Here is a 26,174-nt window from a genome sequence, read left to right on the forward strand (position 1 = left end):
ACAATACTTATAGGCAACTGGTCATCATATCTCCTGCTCTCTGAAACACATGTTAATGCTCAATAGTACACATATATGGTTCTTTAATATATTTGCATTATACTAAGATGCTTTCATTTTCAATGGCTTTTGTCCTTAATGGCTTTTTTCCCCCTTACATTACTTTTACTTTTATACTTTAAGTAGTTTTGAAACCAGTGCTTTTAGATAGTATCTATACTTCTACCTGAGTAATGAATGTGAATACTTTTGACACCTCTGTAGATAGATAGATAGATAGATAGATAGATAGATAGATAGATAGATAGATAGATAGATAGATAGATAGATAGATAGATAGATAGATAGATAGATAGATAGATAGATAGATAGATAGATAGATAGATAGATAGATAGATAGATCCTGCCGGAGGATCTGAGAGGAGCTGGAAATGTGGACATTTTTAAACGTAGACTAAAAACTCATCTCTTTGGTCTGGCTTTTATGTAGCATCAAATTTTATAGTTTTATTCTGTTTAACATTTTTTAGAAGTAAGTTTTATTTATTTATCTATTTCTTGTTTTTTTTTTTATTATTATTATTATTATTATTATTATTATTATTATTATTATTATATTGTTGTGGACTGATTCTTTTTTAGCCTTAATTCTTGAACTTTTATCATTATTTCATTTTAATTAACTATATTGTATGTCAATTTGCATTGGTCTCCCAGTTTTTATTTTTGTTTTTATTATGCAAAATGATAAAAAACTTGAGTTGATACTTCAACTTTTACAGGAGTATTTTTAAACTCTAGTATCTATACTTCTACCTGAGTAATGAATGTGAATACTTTTGACATCTAATATGAACAAATAAACAAAACAAATAAACTTGCCTTGCCTAGTTCAAATCGCGCTTTTATTCTGAAAACCCTAACCGGAAGTGTGCGCGGTCGCAGCCGGACGACTTGACCGCGGTTCTTCGTTCCCAGGGTTCCGTGAGAGCCGTTTTTGCCCCACCCCACCTCTTCAACGCTATCTATCTCAATGCACAATCCTCTGAGAAAAAAACGGGGGCAAAAATAATTCAGAGAAAAAACCCCTGCAAAAAAAAAAGGAGCGACTGTCGCGTCTCCCGCGAGTTTTCACCGTTTTTCGGAGCAGAAAATCAGCAGAAAATCAGCAGCAGACTGGACGCAGCGCGGTACGTCCATGTATCACGCACATGTAACCATAACCTACCAGGATTCAGAGGGGGAATACAGCACAACCAGAGGAACCTGACAGCGGACTCTACCTGCCTCCAAACGGGGAAATAAGGGAGGATTTCCAGCAATAACAGCACCTGGATATCTCCTTAAAGCTTCCAGTCAAGGACGAGCAGCGGCGCCTGAAGGTTTCCATGTGAGGAGGAGAAAAAACACATTAATTGTGTTACGGGAGAGAAAAAAGGACGGATAAGGGGCCTTTTTTTTTGTAAGGGTCTGGTCAAACCCTTTTGGAAAAGGAAATTAAAAAAAACAAAAGAGAAGAAGCAAGCACTGGTATCTTTTGACACAGGTTTTTTAAAAAACAGGCTTGCATTGATAAGGTTGATGACATTTAACGACATAACCTCCCTCTTTTTGAAGACATGACATGTGAGGGGTTTACAAGACGGTGGTGAGAGAGAGAGAAAAAAGGAAAGAAAGAAAGAAAGGAACAAAAAGGCTGATGATTTTACATGCAGTCATTTTAAGAGGAGATATTTCTTTTTTATTTTCATTTTTCTAACCCACCAACACCACCCACCTCCCAATGTGCTTTGGTCAGGTGGAGAGTGGATTGAAAACACCCCTTTTAAAATAGAAAATAATAAAACAAACCGAAATTTATATATATTTCTATTTAAAGAGGGGTTTAAAAGGGCGGCCCAGGCTTGTGTGGGGATGGATTGAACAGCAGTGTGTGTGATATCTGCTGAAGATTGGAGACATTGGCTGAGAAAACATTCACGACAAAGCCTGAAAATATCCCCTTTATATTTAAAGAAAAGGAGAAAAGAAAAAAAGGAAGGCCGGTGTTTTTGAAATTAAGGAAAAAGGAAAAAGGACAGTGGACTACCGACGTTCATTTTCATTCATGGGCAAACAGGAGCTGGGAATTTCACATGCACACTCATATCAGCGTTGATGACTTCATTGCGGATTTACAGTGAAAAACACCGGATTCAACCGTTTCAGGAGGGCGGCATCGTGGCTCTCCTCCTGATCTCTTGCAGATAAATTGCTTGTAAATATCCACATCCATCCATCCATCCATTAATCCATCCATCCATCCATCCATCCACGCACACACGCCGCGCCTGGTGGAGCCCACCGTCTACAACCTGACATCTGTCTCATCTGGAAACATAAATGTCACCCATTTTGAGCCGGGTGTTCCTCTGCTGGGTCACTTCAGCAATTCAGGGTTGATTTGATTTTTGATTTTTCTTCTCATCAGCACCCTCCCACCTCATTCCCCTTATTACACCCCAACCATCCATCCATCCATCTTCCATCCATCCATCCACCCTGCTTCCCTCTGAACCTGGGTCTTTTTGGGGGGAAGATGGGCTGTCTTGGCAATAGCAAGACCGAAGACCAACGAAATGAGGAGAAGGCACAGAGGGAGGCCAACAAAAAGATAGAGAAGCAGCTCCAAAAAGACAAACAGATATACCGGGCAACTCACCGGCTACTACTACTGGGTAGGTGTTCATGAAATGTATCCCCCCTAATAATATGCATATGTGGACCATGTTGTGCACTCAGAAATACTGTTTTCACTGAGGTAGCAGCCAGTTTTTCAGGTAAAAAGAAAAGAAAAGAAAGCCTCTCCATCTCTTCCTGAGCTTGTGACAGGGAGGCATCAACAAATGATGCAATAACATGATGTCACTGTGCCACCGGTTCATTGTCTTAACACGGGATTGTTTGGAAAAGCAGGCCTGTCTGCATTCAGGGGTCATTATGGAGCCTGAACATGTGAGAGACTGGGGAACTGGCACACACACACACACACACACAAACCACCATCTGTGTGCAGGCAGCAGACTCCGGCATCACGCAGAGGCTGGGAGGCCACTCTTAGGCATTTTGCATGGTTGTTTCTCCTTACTTGTGACCTGGTGTGTGTCGGTGTCTGCAGCATGGATCCGGGATGCCTTCACTTTGTATCAGACTCCGCTTTCATCTAATTCGGCTTTAATTTGTGGGGCATACCACCTCATAACCTCGGAGTGCAAATTAGGATTACCGTTCGGATTATTTGCTTCTCTTGAGTGCTCGTTTGGGTCATATTAATCTGAAAGTGATCTGAGATTCGCTCACGTGCTACAAGCATTTGGCTCTAGCTTGTTCTTCGTATTTAGAGATGCAGCTGCCATTCACTTTTAGCTCGCAAGGACAAATTTAGGAATCTTTATCATGCCAGAATAAAGGGAAATCATGTTTTCATTCTCAGTAGTTATCGTAGACTTAACAATTTCTATGCAGCTGTCCTGAATGCGATTCCTCAACCAAAAAAAGAAAAGGATTTGTCTCTAGGTTTGTTTAACTATTTGTGCCCTCATCTCCACTGTCGAGGTTCCATGTCACATCAGTATCAGCAATTTGTGCTGAAAGTATTAATCCTGCAGAGGCACAAGCACATTTTTGTTTCTGAGTAAATAGTGATACATCAGCGCACTTTCAAAGTTTTTAGCATTTTATCATTATTATTTATCATTATTGTGGCCAGTCGTCCGAATAGGGTCACCAGATAAATATGAGGTGTCAGGATATATTTAGCAAAAAAGTTTTTGTATAAAAATGGCTGTAAATTGTTATAAATGAAAAGTCTTGCTGGATGAGGTCACAAACCAGAACTGGAAGGAAATCACTGCTTAAATCTTCAATGAGTTGCAATGGGAATGATAAACCTGCTCCTTTTTTATAAATAACCATTAACATAATTCGAAAAATATTGAATACTTGTAAACTGAAAAGTACAATGTTTTTCTCCTAAATGTCATTAAGTACAAATAAAATACAGCATAAACAAAGAAATGGACTAGATGTGTTGACATCTAACCATCCTGCAACCATCTAACCATTAGCTGCTGCGTTTCTTGAAAATGTTTTTGTATTGCTCTGCACTGCGTGAGAACCGTTTTACAGACGTTGGAGCTTTAGTGACTGAAACAGTGTCTGCTTTCCTTGTGCCGGGACCTCTGCTGAAAGGCAAAGCCTTCCAATTCAGATCATTTCTGGATGAAATCGTAAGCATCAGTGTTGAATCTGATCTTCCAGCAAGGCTCCGAAACTCCCTAACATCCCTCAGTGATCCATCCTGGATTTGTTAGTTGCTGCCTTTGATGTGGGCCGTAAAACTTTGATTTAACCCTTTCCTGACTACTAGTACTTCTTCTTCTCTCTCTGATCTCAGGGGCTGGCGAATCTGGGAAAAGTACGATAGTCAAGCAGATGCGAATATTGCATGTGAACGGCTTCAACGCAGAGTAAGTATTGCTGGTTTTCCTCTCCTGCTTGACTTTCTTTTTCCACACACACACAAAACACATCTCATTCACTAAATGACTGCATAGTTTTGAAGATTTGCCCTTTTTTAGGAATATAGGTGAATATTTAAATTGTTCCTGTTACTATTGGATCCTACTGACGGATGTTTACTGGACTAATATCTTAATAATGTTTTGGGCTAAGCGAAATGGTGTGTTTATGAGAAACAAATGTTCACTGATGACAGCATAACAGTAGGAAAACTTGGATTTGGTTTTAAAATTAGAAGGAATTACATTTGACAGAGGTTTCTGTCCATGTAAAATTTAAATAGTGTAATGTTGTCACAGTTTCACGTGTTTCACTGGCTTGTAATATTAAAATTAGTAAATTACTTCTTTCTTCACGTTACTGACAAAAGAAAACAGTTTTGATTTCAGTTACTCAGTTGTAATAAGTTATTGTTTTCAGTGTTTGAAAAAAAAGAGCAACAATTCAATTTGCATCACAGTGAAAACTGGAGTTTTTAAATGTTCGTCGGACAAATCTAAACATTTTACACCAGTACGTTGTACTCAGAACAGTTGAGAGTTGCTTTTTTTAGTGTTTTTTGACAAAGCAATCACTGATCAATCGAAAAAATGATCAGCACGTCATTTAAAGCGTCACAAAGGAACATTTTTAGCTCAGTGAGCCCCCTACAGGTGAGGAAGTGAAATTGCTGTTACAAGACTGTCCAGCATTACACTTTTGGTCTATTACTCAGACAAACTCTCATCTTCTCTTCCATCATTACTTTGTTGAATAATTTTTGATGTCCGTCACAGCTCCATGAGCTGCTTCCATCATTGCTGATGTGTGGCATAGTACAGTAAGCGGTATGCACTACAATTACGCAAATGTTCCATCAAATAAAATTGAACATTTTAACATGAACAAAAACCTTTTTGTGCTTTTTTTTTTAATTGAAAACTGTCCATTCTAGAAGTTTTGGAAACAAAACCCTACTTGATAAATTTTTTTTGGTGCCAACATGTTCTTTGCGAATTGTCGTAAATCTGTGAATTGTATTTATTAAACACATACTTGATCTTAAACCCTTTTTACACCCAATGACCTGAACAAATAAAAAGTTCTGGAGCTCGATTCTGACCGGCATCGTCCCTGCTTATGGGAGCAGTTTTGAAATACCAATAGCACATCAGCAGCAGTTCGTCACTCGGTACAGAAATGTACACAACAGACCTTTACTGTCTTCCCTTTACCGTCATTTCACTGTAAAATTTCAAACAAAATTTTTTTTTAAAGTTTATATATATGTAATATGAGTGAATAATTAGACGTGAAAATGACATCTCAGAGGAATCTTTAGTTATATCTCTATAAGACATAAAAATGCCCCAAATCTTTGCTTTAGTCAACTGAGTGTAAATTAGAGACATCAGATTTGATTTCTGAATCAAATTTTCTTCGGTGGCTTATTATTTTACGTATTTTTGTTTCCCCTACTAGCACTCTCTGATATGACCAGTATTTTGGGCATATTTTTCTGACGTTATGGAGCAAACACTCAAATGTTTTACGCGTGTCAGGTTTTCATGGAAACATCCCCCCTGGGTGTTGAACAGCCACCCTGTCTTGTGAATTTCCTAAAACTCAATCCTAAAATGATGCAATGGAAACCAAAGTCACATTTTTCTATTCTTGATCATCTTGTTTTTTGTTTTCTTCTTAGAAAAGGTTTTTGGGGATAGGGGCATGTCATGTCATGTCATATCCTTACTTGTGGGTCACGTTCAAACGCTGCGGTGCAATGACACATCCTCCGTCAGCCATGACCTCTCATTTGGTTTAAGTTTCACAGTTTGATTTACTCTCAGGTTGGGGCGGGAGGTTTGTTGGGTTTCCAGTTGGGATGCAGGGAAGTGCCAGTCATTGGAAGCTTGGATGATGATGCTGTTGGAAACTGGTGTAGGAGAGCGATAAGAAGGAGGGAGAATATAAGAGATGAGTGAGATATGTATGTATATATACTGTATGTTTATATATATATATGCTAGGGGTGGGACGATACGGATAACTCACAATTCAATTCTGTGGCGATATGTGGCCCACGATAACGATAATATCACGATATCTACGATATTCGATATATTGTAAGAAATTTCATCGATATATCATGATATATGTGACTGAAAAAGAAGAAATACCCATAAAAAGGAAAACGTTTGTAGTTATGCATTTATTCAATGCCAAAACTTTATACAATGTACAAAGAAAGTGCATTTATTGATAAATAAATAAACAAAAACTAATATGTTTTCTATTTAATTTCGTATACTTTGGCCCATATCAAACTTTTGAGCCGAATAAGTGCATGAACAATAGTGCGGTGACAACCGCGTAAATCCATAATGTGTGTTAAAATATCGATATTTGCCATCAGTTTATCGATTATTTATTGCAACAGAAAGCGCAACAATATATTGCAACATCGATTTTTTTCCCCCCACCACTAATATATGCAAATATATTAATAAAATAAATATATGTGACATATTTAAAAATATATAATATTTTATATTAAAAATGCACATATATATGCTTTAAGTTCTTACAACCATGGTATTAACTATTAATATATGTGCAGACAAGGTTAAAAAAAAAGAGAGAGTTGAGTGAGCTGTGCAGCGTGGCTGAGTTGAGAAGACGCTGGTATGGCGGTTCATGTCAAAGCGGGGGTCTTAATGCGAGGAATGTAGTCTTTGTTTCGTCTGTAGAGCTCTACGCAGGTCAGAACGGGGACATTAATACAAATCACCTAAACACTTAAACCTCTCAACTCTGAGAGGAAGCTGGCCTTCAAAATGTGTGTTGATTTTTAGCTTCTTTATTTTGTTTTGGCTTAAGTAATCCAGTTTAAAGTTGGATCACAGTTCAGACATATCTAATGCACGTGTAAAAACTAAGAATGCACATACACATCCAAACAAAAAGAAGAAAATTGCTCAGGGCAGAAACTGCCAAAATCCATATAAAAATTGAATCTGTCATTTTATAAGTTCATTGATTGATGTAATCATTTCTCAGGTATACTCTTTATTCCTGCTGCATCTGCTTAAGTTTATAAGTTTCAAGTTACTTCTAGTTTATTTTACCTGAAAGCACCAGGACTCCTGGTATTGACGCGCTTCATTTTGTTACCAACGGCCAGTAACGACAGCAACAAGTGTTTGTTTTGGAAATGTAACATTTTTAATGTGAACCTCGGTGTTGTCCTCTTCAGCATCTGTAGTTGGAGATACGTTTTCATTTGAATAGCATGTTGTCATCCTGTTTTTATTTTAACTAAAATCCCTTCAAGCAAGAGACGGTTATTTCAAATACTTTTAATTTGAAACCGTTCACCGCACGTTGAGCGTTGATAATCTCATGTTCTGAAATACATTGTGGGAAAACCTTTTTTTGTCTTTTTCTTTGGATGTTTGCGAGTTAAGCAACTGGACGTCCTCTGTGACGTCACCTTTTGCTGCTAGTATTAGTGAAGCGCACGTGTTGTATGAACTTCCTTGTGTTTCGATGAACTCGATGAACTTCTGTTTATTCAAACTGCAACGATAAAAGAAATGTGGAGCTTTTCATAACTGAAGCTAAAGTTACTTGAAAACCTGGACATAAATATGAAATAAAATGAGATGCAGCCCGGTAAATTAATTGCATCAATTTATTTTTGGTCTGATTTACAGGGATGCACATCTGAAGGCAGCCTTATGTTTAACACGTGACACTGCTCCTTGTTTTTTTTAATTTAACATTCTGGATAACGTTAAGCAAAATTGTGCATTATAGGTTACTTTCGTTTTAAACTGTTTGTTTTATATATTCTATGGAGAAGAAGAAAGCCCAAACAATCTAAGGTGCCATAAGCTGGCATTCCGCTTATTTCTAAAAATCAGGGCCTGATTTCTAAAAGTTTTCCTCACGGTAGAAAAATGCAGATCAGTTGACCTCTACTGAACATGTGCATTACGGTTTTTGTGTTTGATAAATATTGTGAAAATTGAACCAAATTCTGTTGTTTTCATTTTTCAGTTGGTACACAAAATTCAAATTCAGTAGTTGTTCTTGCACAATAAACCAGGATATCCGTGCATTTGCAGCGGTCTTGATACCGGTGTCTCGCATCGTTCACCTCCTCATCCTCTTGCTAAAGAAATCATGCATGAAATTTAGATTCCAGCATTCACACTGAAACCCGCTGGCACAAATAAAGAAGAAACAAAACATCTTTTTACTATTATTTTGGATTAATTATTCCTTTTCATGCTATTTTTCTTTTAATCGAAAATAAATATCATGTGGAGCTGCGATTTCCATATTTGGATTCAAAGTTGGAATCTCAGCCATTTGGAAATAATTAAGTTTTATTACCACGTAAGCAAAGCAATCAATTGTTATAATTCCTTGTTAACCGTCTTGGCTCCAGTTGATGAAGCTGAATTCTTGTAATTTATGCCTCTGTGCAGAAAAAAGCACAAACATGTTCTTCTTTGTTCTTTACAGGGAGAAAAAACAGAAAATCCATGATATTAAAAACAACATTAAAGAAGCTATTGAGGTAAGGCATGAAAATCTTTGATCATATTACTTGTTTCATGTATAATGTGTTTCTAATACTCTTGTACTTGAGCGTATTGCACAGAGGACGAAGCTCTTTACATAAAACAGCTTTGACGTATATATTGATGACTATTGTATATTAAGTGTCATGTTGTTCTAATAAATAATGTCTTCTTTCTCTTCTCCTCTGGCCATCCAGACGATCGTGGCTGCCATGAGCACACTCACACCTCCTTGCAAGCTCGCCTGTCCTGCAAACCAGTTCCGGATCGATTATGTCCTACAACAAGTAAACCAGGATTTTGAGTTTCCTTCAGTAAGTTGCAACAAGCTTCCCACAGTCACACTGATTCACCCACTCACCCTCTTTAGATGTTATTTTTCCCCTTTTCTTTTAGTTGATTGCGTTATAGCCTTTATTTTATCCAGTTATTAACCTGTATGGTAACATCATTAAGGTTTGCTGCATCATTGAAGCGTGGTACACTTTCCTGGAGGTGTTTTGTACTGAAATGTGCGGTAGCTGAAGCAGCTTCACTGACAATTGCAGTTTATTTTAGTCGTTCAAAACAGTAGTGAGACGTTCACAGGATGGCGTAAGAAGTAAACCTGTGCCAGGTGGAAAAAAAATACAAGTCAGCACAAATATGTTTTTCTTGTTAAATGTGTTTATTCATTTTTAAGTCTGTGATTAGTTTTTAAGATTTTGGTCTGTTGATTAAAATACTGCACGTTTGTTTTTTTTCACAATTTTCTAAATATTTTCAGTAGTAATTCAAAGTAAAATAAGCTCAAATCTGTTCAATGTGTAATTAAATTCCATTTTAAATAATCAAATAGACAGACACACATTTTTAAAGAAATACATTTTAATAATTTTTTGGTCAAGGAACCATATTTCTTCCATGTCCAATTCTAGATTAATCTTTTATTGCACGTGTTTCACCTGCAATTGATGAGCCAATCAAATTAGACCTGACAATCAGATTCAGCATTAAGAAGAAACTTGGGATTTTGTAAGCTAGTATCTCCATATAATCACCATTTCAGTGCCTGGACTTTGCAAAGACAAAGCTATGAATTATTCTGTTTAGAGAAGAAGAAAACAGGAACCGTTGGATGATGTTGCAGCCGTCTTCCACTAACACAGGTGTACTGCCTTCCATATTTACTGGTGGCATCTGTAGGGGGATGATGCTAGTCCATCAAGGTTGATCCCCTGAGAAAAATGTGGTTTTAGGGCTTTTTGTTGAACTTTAAAGAGAGTATTGAATTCCTCCTTATGCGTTGTTAATTTTCTCAACTCCCCTGACTTTGATTTACGATAATATGAACTGAATAACTATCGTTGAGCATCAAATCTACCTGCTGACTCTGGCACTCTGGCCGACAGTGCTGCGGTTAAAAAGGTGCCTCACACCTTTGTTTACACGGAGCTGCAGTAATTAGCAGGTGTGCTTCCTTTGGGGAGGCTGTCGATTGAATGAGGATCTCACCTGAGAGAGCCACAATGCCCATTAGTGCTGATTATCTATAATAAACCTAAATGTGTCCGGAGGGACCTGCACCCGCCTCCCCAGTGAGCTCCAGTCTGCTCCATCAGCTCCCACTGCTCTTTCAGCCAGTTCCTGCAGGTCCTGCTGCTGGGCCAGATATTCAGATATTCAAAACCAGTGTTACAGATAAAACAATGAAAAGGGGATTAAGGAAATGTTATCAAGTGATGTTCATCCTAGTTCTTATATTGCAAAGCCTGGGCGTATTTTTATGGAGAACAATCTGCAGATTTGTGGCTGTTTTTTTAGTTTTTATTTAAATATGTTTGCGAGATGGGCAGTGAGTCACGAATGGATGGCATCTGTAAGAACATTACCACAAACTGTCAACATTATAGATATAATGATTTGTTGTCTACGATATTTAGAGAAATGGCATTAGGATCATAACTGTGACCCATTTCCATGAAAACTTAGAGAAATAAATGTTTTTTTTTCCAATTGTGTCACATGGCAGAAAAATCTTACCACCCACTCAATGGAAAAGAAAATTGTTAAAAGGTATAAAAAGGTAGGTTTCCGGCTGATAAAATAAGCAAATTTTGTCTCTGAGAGTCTGCTGGCTGATGAATCTAAAGCTAATCAAAACATTTTCATATACATGTTTTTTGTGATTTCCACTTGATTTTTGGAAAATGGTGCACAACGCTTCTAAATTTACATTTAATATAATCACTGAAGATATTTTATTTATGTACGTAACTCATTTTTAAATATTTAATAAATGTCCAGAATTCATCAAGAAGTTGGACAAGTATTTATTTTTAGTTTTTTCTATGTTGAAAAATAAATATTCTAGTTTTTTTTTATCTTTTCAGAGTACTTACTGGTGTCTTATCCGTGTTTTTTTTTCTGTTGGCTCCACTGTTTAAACTGTTTGTTTCATTCATACACATTTTGTCATTTCCAGTAAAGAGTGACTGTATTTGTGTGCAAGCAAAAGGAAGTCTCGTGCTATTGCCTCCATTACGTCATGGTACATTTATTGCGTTGTCTCATCTCCGACCGATTTCGGGACAGCGGTAGTTTAAAGAAGCATCAGAAAGTTCAGCGCAGTAATGATAAAAGTGTAGCTGTTGAGGGCAGAGAATAGAAGAGAAAAGTCTCACAGGCTCAGCTTCTCCTCCGCCTCCTCGGCTGTCTACTCCTCCTCTTCTCGCTCCCTCTTGCCTGGCCTGAGGGCAAACTGGAAACCAGTTGAACTGGTTAGTTCTGCCTTCAGCAGAGGAGGAAGAGAGGGAGACAAAAAACACAGGGACTGTGTTGAATGTCTGTTGCCTTTTCTTGATTTCCTCTGTAGCTTTGTGTTAAATTAGCATCCCTCTTCGTTGTTATTCACCGGAATTAGTTTTCAAAACCTTTAGAATTACATGCACCAAGCCTTTATGCAATACTGAACTCTTTTTTTTGCGTGTTTACCAAGACATTTTTATTGATTCTATTATGAGTATTTCAAACTGGTCTTCAGCTTTCCAGCTATTAGTTCAGAAGCTTTTTTTAAACTTACAGTAAAATGTACACTACCTGTTAATCTCTTTCATGAGACAAATTCTTTGTTTAATGGCATTTTATTGTGCAACAGAGAAAGACAGTAAATCGCTAGTACATACTCAAGTAGAGCAGTTTTTAAAAATGTCATGTACTTTTGTGTCAAATGTAAATTAAATCTTGTTTTTTTAAAACATGCATTATGAGTGATGTGATATAACTGCTGTCTCTCCTGCTGCATTACTAAGAATACTTTTTCCCAACCTAATTACATGAAGGGAAATTCATTCTTAGTCTTATAAGTTTGCAGAACTCAACTCTCAGGTTACAGCCATTTCTGTTTTTAAAATGAAAATGAAAACGCTGCTCACAGCTGCACGGCTACAGTCATTTATTAGGCAACATAGGGGCTTTTTTTGCCCTTCACGCGCTGCTTAATACGGGCATGAATATAGATTAATATGGAGGAGGAAGGATTACATTCAGGAATTAAATATAAAATAGGGGGAAAGCATGCCTGAAGTTGACCAGCTGACCTGCTGACCTGCTACAGCTTTATGATTTTATATAAATGTAGTGGTTTTAGATTTTCAGGGGGTATTTTGGGGGGAGAGGGGGTTACTATGGTAAAGCTTAACAAAAAGTCCATAGATTATTATTTGCAAAAAAGTTGTTTGATTCATTATGACTCATTTATTCCTGAACAGCTGTCAAACTGAAATAGCAATATCCTAAAACTCATATTGCTGCCTAAAAATAGCTTATTAAAAAACAAAACTAATTAAAAACTCCCCGAAAAATATATATACATATATTTTACAAAGCTATTAAACAATAAAGCATCATAATTTTCTATCAATTGTTTATTGAAGTAATTGAACCTGTTCAAACTAAGTGATTATTGCGTTATGCTGCTGGAGCACAATAATTTCCTAGTCCTGGGATCAATAAAGTACATCTTTATCTTATATTTAGCGCTAATACAAGGTCTTATGACGTCCCAGAACGGCTCAGATCCGATCAGTTTTGTTCTCTTTCTCTTTGTAATCTGAACATATACAGGACTGTCTCAGAAAATTAGAATATTGTGATAATTATTTTCTGTTTTCTGTGATTTTCTGTAATGCAATTTAGAAAAAAAACAAAAATGTCATACATTCTGGATTCATTACAAATCAACTGAAATATTGCAAGCCTTTTATTATTTTAATATTGCTGATTATGGATTACAGTTTAAGATTAAGATTCCCAGAATAATCTAATTTTTTGAGATAGGATATTTGAGTTTTCTTAAGCTGTAAACCATGATCAGCAATATTAAAATAATAAAAGGCTTGCAATATTTTAGTTGATTTGTAATGAATCCAGAATGTATGACATTTTTGTTTTTTTAATTGCATTACAGAAAATCACAATATTCTAATTTTCTGAGACAGTCCTGTAAGCACCGTGGAACAGGTTCAGATACCGTCTAATAAACTAACATCACTGGTTTATGCACAGATGACCACAGTAAAGCTCTTTATCTTTGTTTTTCTGGTGGAGCGTTTCTTATGTTGAATACACCTGATTTGTATGAAATACGTCATTTGTTCAATAAAGTTTGGACACAGCAGGGTTTTTTCTTTTTCTTTTTCTGCATGTTCTACTTGCTGCCTTTAGTGACCAGAAATGAATACACATGTGGTGTTGGCAAACAGAAAAACAATGACCTGCGTGTTTATTTACATTAAGAGTGGGAAGGTCAGATCGGATCCAATCTCTCAAAATGCATTTGGGTAAACATTTTAATGCCAGGTGGGAACACCTGCTCTAAGCGCCGGCCTCCTGTAGTTGGATTTCTAAGGATGCATTTTCATGCCAAGTCTCTGCGATTAATATCACACTTTTCACTCACTGCTTTTTGTTGCTGCTGTTGTTTCCTTGTTTTTTTGTGACAAATGTTTGTTAATGTGCGTCTTTCTTAAAAGTCTTAAAAATCAAAGCAGAACTTTTCATTAGTTATGAGCAATCCCAGCTGTTGCCTGCATTTTAGCAAGAATTAAATCTGAGTTATCACCAGAAGTTGTTTCAAATAAAAGAAAATAAACACAATCTCAGGGGAATATGCAATTTTAAAAAACAGCATGTATGAACAAACATCAAAACCCATTGTGTATCAGTGAAGGGAGTTAATCTGTGGAGGAACTGCAAAGATGAAATGAAATCATGCAAATCACTAAGTAAGTTTAAACAAAACTTTAAAATCAATACTCTTTATGGATACAAAACGGAAATGGACACATGAACTGACAGCCAGTGACCAAAATTGCCTTGCTCAGCTGAACCACTTTTTCTTTTCTTTTATGCTTTTCTTTTAGAAGTTCTGTGAAATGAAGAAATTGTAAAAACAGAACATTAGAGGGGGTAGGACTAGAAAAGTTTTTTGAAACTTCATCCTACACCCTTTCAAACAGGAAATATTTATCTACATGTAGATTTGTCTCTTTAATTTGCTTTGTTTTGCTTATGTTTTTTTGTTTTTTCGGTATATACATTTTATGTATTCTGATTATTTTTTTGTTTTAACCTGTTTGAATAAATAATTAAATGAATGAAAAATGAAATGAAATCCACTCACTAAAGATTCTGTCATGATTATGACAATTGAAAGGAGTCCTTTTCAGTCGATTGAAATAGTCTTGTACTTGTTCCCCTCATGCATGGCACACAAATGACAAAACTAAACCCTTTAATAATGGATACAAATGAGTGCATTGTGTATTTTTGCACTCACCCCCTCATGTGTATGTGCGCAGACTAAAGCTCGTAGATACATACTTTAAAAGGGTAGCGAGTAAGTGTAGTGTAACACATGTGATCCAGGGTTCAAAATAGAAGCTAAATAAATTAAACCCTCTCAGCAACTTGTTCAAAAACAAAACTTTTACATTGACTTGACCTGTACTATAGGTCCATACCCACATGGTAACATTGCTCATCAATCTTATTGGTGACTTAAACTGAAGTCACTCCAAAAATCCTGCTCACTCTCCAATGAGTTAAGTACTTTTAAGAGCTTGCAGATTTACTTTACGGCTGGTAATAGCTTATTTTTGCTTGACTGACCAGCAGAAGATTGTAGAGATAGGTTGCTGTGTAGTAACAGCCAAGCCTTGTCTCAGTACAAAGCTCTCCATTTCTTCATGAACTCGTTGAACTGTTCCGTTTCCTGCCTCTGCCAGAGCCTACTCATCTGCTGCTCCTCTCTGAGTCGACCTTAAACTCCAAGCTAAGCTTGGGAGTATCACCGCCTCCTGCCATCTGTCTGTAAACTCCTCCACCCATCAAGATGCAGATGAGACACAGAAACTGAAAACCAGAAACTGTCAGAAACTGATGCCTACCTACTAAGAGTTTTCTTTGAAAAGCATCCATTTATCTCCTCCTCTTAGCAACAATTGAATTTTGCCCTTAACAATTAATCTGCTTCTGATTTTTCAGTTCATTAGTTTTCCTGTAATCTTGTGACTTCATATAAACTACGGTGACCTAAACCTAAACTATTACTGCAGAAAATAACAAATATTCAGAATTGAGAACCTTGAATCGACAAATGTTTATCACTCTTGTCTCTTTTTTATCAAAGTTGCTGCTTTGGTGAGTTATGGATGTAAATCAAATGTTCATTGCAGCTCACATTCTTCTCTTAGGAAAAAAGAACAACAAGATCATTCAAGTCAAAGCAGCCCTTACGATCGAGATCCTTAATTTCCTGACATAATGTCGAAAGCCTGACAGTAATTTCTTGGTGTGGTGTGTTACTGATCCGCTCTCATTACTGTCCTTCTAGGAGTTTTATGACCATGCAAAAACCCTCTGGCAGGACGAGGGTGTGCGGGCATGCTGGGAGAGGTCCAACGAATATCAACTTATTGACTGTGCACAGTAGTAAGTCTTTTTTTTGTGTGTTTTGTTTTGCATACTTCGTCACCTTTATGCAAACACGTATTACTACCCATTTTCACACCTCTGGACTCATCTGTACTTCCTCTGCGTGTCTTTCATGAAGCCTAAATGAATGGTTTAGTGTGTGCCGTCTGTGGGTGTTTGGGTGTGTTTCGTAAGCTGTCGGGGTTTATGAGGTGACAATGATCAAATGAATTTGAGCTCAAACTAGAGCCTCCTTTTGGAGGAAATATCTGCTGTGTGTTCGTGCATTTGTCCACTTTTTTGCTAATGACTGAAATGTTTTCACAGCTATCAGATACACTGATGTGACATTTTTCGATATTCATGCACACCACCAACTTAATCTTGTTTTTAGCACTTGAGTAATGAGGTTCAAATTTATATGACTGTTTGTTTGCGTTGGGTTTTCAAAGTTGCATGAGAAAAAGCAATAAGAGTTTATGGGACGATGTCTCATCACAGCTAAGTTCAAAGTAGAGAGATGACTACATTTTAACATTAAAGGTGACCTATTATGGAATTTAATGTATATTTTAAACAGGCCTTGAATGTCTTAAAAACAATCTAAAGCTTGTTTTTTCTACATAAATCATAAATCCAGCCTGTGGGCCCTGTCACTAGTTTTACCGCTTCTAACCTCTTTTTCTGCGCCTCATTTTTAGGGAAGGGGGGGGTATGATAATGAGGCTCTGTGCTGATTGGCTCCCTGAATGACGTGTAGCAGGGGAGGAGCATAAACCTTGCTCCGCCAGAGCAGCCCGAGCCTGTAAATTATCACAACACTGAATTTTCACAAATGGAAACTTTATTGTTAAAAAAATAAAATATGAGTTGTATATAAATAACATTTATGCACTATTTCAGCCGGATCTGCCCGGCGGATGCTGAACGCTGGCCCCGGAGCCATGCTGGCCGGGCGCACAGCATGGCTCCGCGGAGCGCCGCGGAGCCATGCTGGGTGCCCGCCCAGCATGGCTCCGGGGCGCATTGCCCGTTACCGGGGATCAAACCGACAGATTTCGCTGAAAATCTCAGAGGGTGAAGCTGGTCCTGCCTGGGACAGACCCCCGAGGACCCAGCTCTCAAACCACCCGGGAACCTGGATGATTTAACCAGGATCCGCTCCGCCGCGGCGCCGCGTCCGACTGGCTGAAGGAAGCCCCGCTCCAGCCTGGGAAGAGAGCTGGTTGTGGGCGTGGTTTCAGCAGCGGAGGCTGAACCTCTGGAAATCTGCTCCCGTCGTGACGTCACGACGGGAGCAGATTTTAATCGGCTCAAAAAAAACCATGTGACACTGGGGGACTCGGGCCGGCGGGGGTCAGAGAGCTTGCAGAAATTCATGGTATTTTGTCTCCCCTGTGCTGGCAGGGTGAGGGGAGACCACTTTATATATGTTAAAACAAGAAAAAACGTGTTTTTCATAATAGGTCACCTTTAATATATCAGCAGAAACATCTCATTGTAACACTGATACACGGCAGTGGTGGGGTTATGATTGGGGCTTGTGTCAAAGCTGCAGCACCTGAACATCTTGCGGTCTGTAAGTTGAACTCTTGTGTATAATTACAAAGTATTCTACATTTAAATGTGAGGTTGTCAATCTGACAGCTACAATACGGCTCAGACTGAGTCGTACAGCATGACAGTAATCCTAAAAACACCAAGAAATCTGCAATGTAGTGCTTGAAAAAGAAAAAAGAAATCAGGATGTTTCAATGGTCCTTTGAATGTTCAGACTTTAGTTTGAAATGAAATGAAAATAATCCAGCTGCGCATCACTTACAAACCTCAATGAACTGATGCAACGCTGTTAAGAAGTATGGACAACATTTTGATGCAATACTAATGGCATCATACCTCAAGAAAAAAGAAAACAAATTTTAAGAACTGACACAGACCAGAGGATTTTATTTATTTATTTAGATCCTCATTTGTGAAATTAGAAGTAGGACTTTCTCTAGCAGGCTTTGTGTCCAGTTGGTCTTGGATGGGCTTTTCTGTTTGAGGCTGTGGACTATGAATATGTGTGGCTCGGCTCCTTCTTCAATGTGCTACATCTTCGAATTATTTTTCATAAATGCTGAAACAATTCAATGTCCATAAGCTCTTGTGTCGGATTATGTTCCAAATGTAATATTGGCAATTCTGATCTTGGTGAAGCCTTTATTTTTTGAAAGACTCACAGATTTCAGAGTTTGGAGGTTAAGTGCTTGCTGGCTATTCTCTATGTTTACAGCATATGATGACATGCATGCATGAGGTAGACTTTTATTTTAATAATACATGACTCTGTAGATTTCTGAAAGAAAAATAATGTATATTTGATGTACTATAATTGATGCTTATGATACAACTCAGTTGGATTCAGCTCTGCTCTCTTAGGTTTGAATCATTCAGAGGATAGTACTTGCTCCTTTTTTTTCTTCCTATAACCTATTTCTGTTTTCTTGCTTTGAAAAGTTGTTTTTATTTGTTTGTTTCTTGCTTTCTTTACTGTGAAGGACATTGCTGGATTTCCATATCGTCAACTGAACACTGCACAAACACTGGCAGAGTTCCTCGTTCCTAATTTCTATATATCCCTATGTAGAGTTTGCAAATCTTTGAACGCGGCATGGATCAGAAATCTGAGAGCAAGCTTTATAAACTGAATGTATGGATTTGCACACATCTTTTTTCTCGGTGGAATTAAATAGTCTTTGTAGCAGACAGTTGCAATACTTATCCAAAAACTTAAAACTGGTTGCATGTTTACACAGTGCAGAGGCCACACAAGATGTTGGTTTTGTGTCCTATCTGTGATGGCAGTTTCAGGCTGCCCTGCTATGTTCAATCCAACTTAGTTTGACAAGGGTGATGGTGTTTGCAGTGACACCTGAATCAGAGAGATGTGTCCTGGTATTGGTGGTAAATAAAGTCAAGAAGTTGAACATTTTCCAGTACAATATAAGCCCATAACTGCATTCAGGGCAGCCTTCTTTTAACACTGTTGGAATTTTGTTTGAAAATTTGAATTTTGTCTTTTTTTGTGTGGAAAAAAGAGTTTGGACAAATGGCAGCTATTTGAATGAAAAAAGCTAAATGTAGGAGAGAACATTTTTATAGAAGTGCTACTTTTTGGAGGCACAAGTGAAAAATGGCCCACACTTATTTAGTGCCTTTTAACCATATCTTGGTTTTATAAAGTTTGTTAGATTTTTTTTTTTTTTTTTTTTCACACAATCATACGGTCCTTATTATAAGTAAAGATTGTTTCTACAAGCACATTAGCGGGGAACGATGGTTCAGTGTTTTGCACTTTATGAATAGATTGGGATTCAAAATACCACAAATGGATAGTCTAAACTGAATTTCTCAGGGCCAATGCGGTTGCAATAAGCTACATTACGACATACCTCCACTTCTTCGCCAATGATGGAAATAATGTTCCACTCATTCCTGTTCCTCCTAAAATCCCAAGTTGCCTTGTTCACATTCAAGATGAGGTGATTGTTCCCACATGACTCCACAAAGCAGTCTTCAGTTCTCTTCAGTCTCTAGCCCACCTCCGTTAGACCTCATGAATGCAGAGTTGTCTTTCTGTAGATGACAGGACTCGAGGCAAGGTTATTTCTATAGCACAATTCAACAACAAGGTGATTCAAAGTGCTTTACGAAGACATTAAAACATAAATAAAAAGCCTGATTTACAATTTTTACAATATTTGAACTGGAGGTGTGGGGTGTACAGAGTGAAAAGAAATGACGAGGTTGCTGCTGTACCTGGTCAGAAACACAACCTTTCAGTCTTGCAAACTGTGCTCTGTTTGTCAGGTAGTCAATGGTCCACCTGTGTCTTCTGGAGTTTCTTACATAATAATGGGGGCTGACTTGTGTTAAATGTGCTGCTGAAATAAAAGGACATGATTCTTGCAGTGCTGCCTGATTTGTTTAGACTACACTGTTTGTTGAAACAGGTGTATGATGGTGTCTTCAACCCCATCCCCACAACAATGAGAAATATCAGTGGGTCTTCACAAGACACAAATGAACAACTACAGGGCAACCTCAAATCTTCTATTTTTGAGTAAGATAATTGAAAAAGCATTTTTTTTAACAACAAAATAACCTTTTAAGACAAAACTACTTTTTAAGACAAAACAACTGCTATGATGTCTTCCAGCCAGGTTTTAAATGGCACCACAGCACTGAGACTGCTCTGACCAGAGTGTTTCATGACACATGCTTGAATACAGACATTGGAAAAAATGTCAGTCGTAGTTTTACTGGATCTCAGTGCTGCAGTTGATACAGTTGACCACATTATGTGACTCAAACGACTGGAGAACTGGGCGGTTCTTTCTTGAACTGTACTAATCTGGTTCAAAACATACTTAGAGACAGGAAGCACTTTGTCAATAGGTGACCTTACATCTGAGCAGACAAGAATTGTTTGTGGAGTCCCCCAAGGTTCCATCCTGGGACCTGTTCTGTTTAACATCTACTTGCTCGCACTGGCACAGATTATAAAGAACAACAAAATAAACTACCATAGCTGTGCAGATGACACACAGATATATATTACAATGTCACCAGGAGACCGAGGTCCTGTACAGCCTATTGGTAAATGTATTGAGGATGTTAGTGACTCAACATGCCACAACTTTCTCCAATTAAACAAAAACAAAATTCAGGCAGTTGTCTTTACAGTCAAAGAGAAACAATTACATGTCACTACAGACCTTCAATCTATACACCAAAAAACACCAACCAGGCCAAAAGCTGGGTTTAGTGATGGACTCAGACCTACATTTGGAAAAACACATAAAGTCAATAACAAAGTTTACGAAGAACTTAAGAATATGTCAAGGATAAAAGATCTGATGTCTCAGCAGGACCTGGTAAAACTAGTGCATGTGTTCGGATGTTTTAGGTTTGCCCTCCGAATGGGCGGCAGGCAGCACACAAATGGCAACAACTCGTGCTTCTATTTGTTGGTTTTTTATTTTTCCACAAATTGCACAGGTTATAAACCTGGGGGAACAAATAATATAATCAGAATATAATAAAGAATATAATAATTCATCAGAATAGATCATCAGAAATGAAAATGTATTTAACTATTATAAAGGCTTTCCCACAATAAAGTATCCTATTATGCATTTACTTAATGTAAAGAAATATTCTTTATCCCAAAAAAACATTCAATCATTTTGAATAATTAAACAATGATAAACATTTTAACTTAGTATTATTTTGGAAACCCATTAATCATTTTTATTCTTAATATATATTATTAATCAACATTATTATTATTACTACAATTGTTGTCATCATTATTATTATCATCATTCGATTTAATTCTAAATGTTACATGCTGAACAATGATAGCAATAATCATGTCAAACAATTGAACTATCTTGCATGTTTCCATGCGCGGCGATTCCAAACTACATTTCCCACAATGCCTAGCGTTGGTGACGTCACAGAGCTACTCGCGAGCCCCCGGAAGGAGGCAGAATCAAACGCTGTTATGAATGAAAGTTTACAAACACCGACAGCGCAACAATGCAACACCAAACGGGAACAATCACAACATCTTTCAAAATGGATTATACAGATCAAAACGCTACAAGGCTATGAGAGCAATCAGCAGTTTGGAAAGGTAAGAACAAGTACACATACCGATGGCTTGTGAGCTCCTGTCATGTCAACGTTCGGTCCATCAATGATAGCCTACCGTGGACTCCATTCATAGCCAGCTCAGCATAGACTGCGCACGCGCACACACTGCATCCATTGCACACGGCCAAAAGGCAGCGAAACCACTCCTCTGGACACATGATTAGAATATTGTTTTTGTTCTCCCATTAAATAAACTATAATGTTACTGGTTTTAATCAAGAATATAATATGAATTAATCAGTTTTTTAAATCTTCAAGGCCAAAATCTTAACAGCATGCATTCATCTTTAGTAGCTTGATTATTGTAACAGCATCTTTACATGTCTACCTAAAAATCAGTTAGACAACTGCAGCTCATCCAGAACTCTGCAGTCCAGTCCTCACTAAGACCAAAAAAATGGACCACATCAGTCCAGGTCTGAGATCTTTACTCTGGCTGCCTTTTCTGTCAGAGGCTATACTTTAAAGTTCTGATGCTGGTCTATAAAGCTCTGAATTATCTAGGACCAAAATACCCGAGTGACCTCCTGACCCACTATGAACCTGCCAGACACCTCAGATCATCAGGATCTGATTTTATTTTTTTTTAATCAATTCCTAGACTCAGAACCAGACACGGACAAACTGCATTCAGCTTCTACGCTCCACATGTCCGGAACAAACTCCCAGAAAGCCTCAGATCAGCTGAGACACTTGGTTTATTCAAATCCAGGTTGTAGACACACCTGTTCTCAGCACCATTTGAATAAAGTTCCAAATCTGCATATATTTTTAAGCTATAGTTTCAAAATTTGAAATATTTTAACTATTTGATCTATTGTTCTTTTTTTCTTTTGTTTACATTTTAAATCATACAATTTATTTTTCTACTGTGATTATATTTTGATGTATGGAAAGCATTTGATTAATGTTTTATTAAAACAAGTCTTTCCAGGACTTTCATATTTGATGATGGTACAACAGTTTCAGTTATTAAGGGCAGATAGATGAGATTTCTTTGGTACTGGAACAAGGTAGGAAATCTTCTTGAACATTAAAATGTTTTCCTAGCTCAGGCTTAGATTGAAGAGGTGATGTAGAAACCCATATCGTTCCACACATGGGCATCAGGACTCTGAATTAAACCTTCTTGACCTGCAGCATTAAGCACAGTTGAGATGTAACAGGGTAGCTGTGGGTCAAAGGAAAATGAGGTCTGTTTGGGTGGGGTAAGACAGGATGCTAGTGAGCTCATTGCTGAAGAACATGTTCAGTCCATTTGTTGTGTCAAAAATCACACACACACGGAGAAAAGAGCGCTGAAAGTTCACTACTGCTTCACGAACCGGAACCGGAAATGTGTTGCTACCAAGCGAACCAATCACAGCCCTCGCGGTCTGCGTTGGGTCTGCGACCTCTTGATGTGTAGTTACAATTTTTGGGAGGTGCGCGTCAGGCACGGCGTGGGGTGCTCATTGCAGCGCAACCTGCGGCGCACGCTCGGCGTCGATTTAACGCAGAACCATAATCCAGCCTTAAGTCAAGGCATTGAAATTGTAAACACTGCTGCAGTTTCTTCATCTTCCTGTTACCACTTTCTCAAAGTTTTTGGTTACAGGTTGCCTCTAGACAATGGGTTCATACGTATAGATGACAGAAACCAGATTTTGATGCATGTATAGGAGCTTTATACATCTCTGACGTTTCCACAGAACAAATCCAGTTTATTTTTCTCTTATAGAGAAGTTTGACACACTGTTGAAATGTTGAAAGTGGACCAGAAAGAAAGGGACAGCGTTGAAATCTCCAAAGACAGCTACAAATGTACTGTGGTGTTGTCTGTAACAATATAGCTAATTACGCCCCATGCAGAATTAGCAATACCTGATGGTTGGACGTATACAACTACTAAAATAACACTACACTTATTTTGATATGGATAAAAACTTACAATAACAGGTCAATATCCAAGCTATATAGGCAATATTTCACAGTAGCATATCCAGGATTACACCATCTCTTATTGACAAGCACTGCAATTTCCCCGCCCTTACTTTTGCAGATCCTCTTTAGATCTCTGTCTGCCCATATTGTCTGAAACCCAGCTGGAGAGACCTTGAAATTGGGAATATGCTTCTGTGGTCACATCTCGGGTAAAACATAATTATTGCATACTTTGGCCCAGTCCTTGTTGAAGCTCTAAACTTGTCCAACTAATTTGCACGTTTCGCATTATGATCAAGGGAAGAAATGGTTTAAACTTTCACTTTCTCTTTGTCAGCTTAGTCCTGTTCTCTATCCATGATGTCTCCTCTAAATTCATTTGGGATTCAGGACCTCGATTTGGGTATTATTTAGTCCTTAGAAATTTCGTTTAGCTGCTCCTATACTTCTAAACAGCTCTCCCATAGCTATGGTTACTCATTGTAACGGGTGGTAAAATGTGTCAGAAGTAATAGCAGAATAGCATCCAAATCAGAAAAAACAAATAATTCCAACATTAAAATGTTCAGTCAAGACAACAAGACAGAAACTTAATGCTACACAAACACCATTAAAGAACTACAATGTGAAACTACTCACTAAGTTTCTGCAAAGTCAATGAAATGAACCACAATTTCTGAGTCATGTGATGGTGATACCATATAAATAAGGCCTCATGGAGGCACACAGACATAAACAATCGCCCACAGATGTGTTGCCTATCAGCGAGTTAAATAATATGGGTTTGAAACTCTCATCAGAACTCCTGATAACAGATTTCCTTTCCTCTCACATGTTGTAGTCAAGTCAACCTTCCAAATTTTGTGTATGGGGGCAAAAAGTAGAGATTGGGCTGAAAATGAGGAAATTTTATATCACAACAGCTTTGTGTTGATAAGAAGGGCCTTACCTTTACGATACCATGCGCTTCAATTAACAGTCTCTGCGCCATGCTTTCTTCGAGTTAACTGAGGGATCAGTATAATAATGCTCCGATACATGTCGGAAATCTAATGCAGTTAATATTGAATTTGTGCCTTAGTGTAGTTTACTTTACTGATGTCTGTCTTTCATTTTTGTGGTGCTCACGATCATGAAAATCTTTCTTGAGAGATTGTACTACTTTAAAGACGAAGTTATCGTAGACAGATTGAAATGGAACGAGAGGCTTCCCCTGCTTTGTGGGTCCTCTCGTCTCCTCTCTTCTTCCTCTTTTCTCCTCTCCTCTCCTCAGCCCCAGTGTTATGGATCAGATGCTGGGCTGGGTGGCCAGACCGGAAGGGCTCCCCTCCCCCCTCTGTGTGCTTATGTAAACGGAGAAGCAGAGAAAAAGAGAGGGGAGAGCTATTTATAACCCAGGCAGGCTGCAGAAGGAGAAAGAATGAACGAGTGTGTTAGGAGAGAGACAACTTCAGCATTACTGATGAAGGTTGTTAGCAGTAAATGAAAACGTCAACCCTAGATCAGGGGGGGTTAGGTAGGCCCAACCTATATATCATTCACCTTTTCCTTTTGTTTTAAAGGCTTAATTACATCATACAATTCATGCTTACAAAACAAACAAAAAAACAAGAAGTTGCCGGAGCAGTGATGCTTTGTTGTCTCTATGTGACGAGGAGGAAGTCTCTCAAGTTTCCTTGAGCACCTTTTTGCTCAGTCATGCTCCTTTGCATTTTTGTTGTTGTTTAGTAACACTTCCTGTAGCTTTATATGGATGTGATTTGTGAGGATGTTGTTGTTGTTGATCTCACAAGGATGTATTGGGTTCAGTTGCTGTCACTGTAGGCCGGGCACATCCAAGGTCCAAACAGTGTGACGGCTCCGGAGCGTAGGGTTTGTTTTGTCTCAGGAAACAGGAGGCTTGTTTGTTAGGTTTTGTCATTCACGATGCAGCGCGGAGTGAAATTAAATCCTTAAAAATTTGGACGTTTAATATGTCTAGACATTTGGCCCCTAATCATTTTAAAGAATGACAGAGGCAAAGACAGACATGTTGTGTAGGGGTGTAGCAGTGGATAGTTTTTTTAAAATGCATTTGAGAAAAGATTGTTGCATATTCTGCTCTTGTCCTGCTTTGGATTGGTATAACAATTCTGATATGGTTTGGCAAATGAATATGTATGTTTTAGCATTATTAGTAGTTATTTATTAATATTCCAAATCCCTCCAGTCTTGTCCTTGCAGCGAGACTTGAGAAAGTGATAGCGCTGGACCAGACTTCCATTTAGGATGTACAGGACTGTCTCAGAAAATTAGAATAAAGTCCTTTTATTTTCTGTAATGCAAAAATGTCATACATTCTGGATTCATTACAAATTAACTGAAATATTGCAAGCCTTTTATTATTTTAATATTGCTGATCATGGCTTACAGCTTAAGAAAACCCAAATATCCTATCTCAAAAAATTTGAATATTCTGGGAAT

General features: G+C 37.9%; 1 protein-coding gene across 4 annotated transcripts in view; it reads left to right on the forward strand.

The window, feature by feature from the left end:
- The first annotated feature begins 983 nt into the window (after positions 1-983).
- The window catches only part of LOC133448328 (guanine nucleotide-binding protein G(s) subunit alpha-like), a 52,046-nt gene continuing 26,855 nt past the window's right edge, over positions 984-26,174 (forward strand). For 2 of the 4 annotated variants that reach the window (XM_061726747.1, XM_061726748.1), the window contains exons 1-6: positions 984-2,717; positions 4,436-4,508; positions 9,073-9,127; positions 9,329-9,445; positions 11,143-11,196; positions 16,006-16,103. In XM_061726747.1, the coding sequence (XP_061582731.1) occupies positions 2,579-2,717; positions 4,436-4,508; positions 9,073-9,127; positions 9,329-9,445; positions 11,143-11,196; positions 16,006-16,103 (536 nt within the window). In that variant the 5' untranslated portion in view covers positions 984-2,578. The remainder of the gene's footprint in view (positions 2,718-4,435; positions 4,509-9,072; positions 9,128-9,328; positions 9,446-11,142; positions 11,197-16,005; positions 16,104-26,174) is intronic. The other 2 variants (XM_061726749.1, XM_061726750.1) reach the window with 1 other exon arrangement.

This window comes from Cololabis saira, chromosome 8 (genome assembly GCF_033807715.1).
Source record: "Cololabis saira isolate AMF1-May2022 chromosome 8, fColSai1.1, whole genome shotgun sequence".
Lineage (NCBI taxonomy): Eukaryota > Metazoa > Chordata > Actinopteri > Beloniformes > Belonidae > Cololabis > Cololabis saira.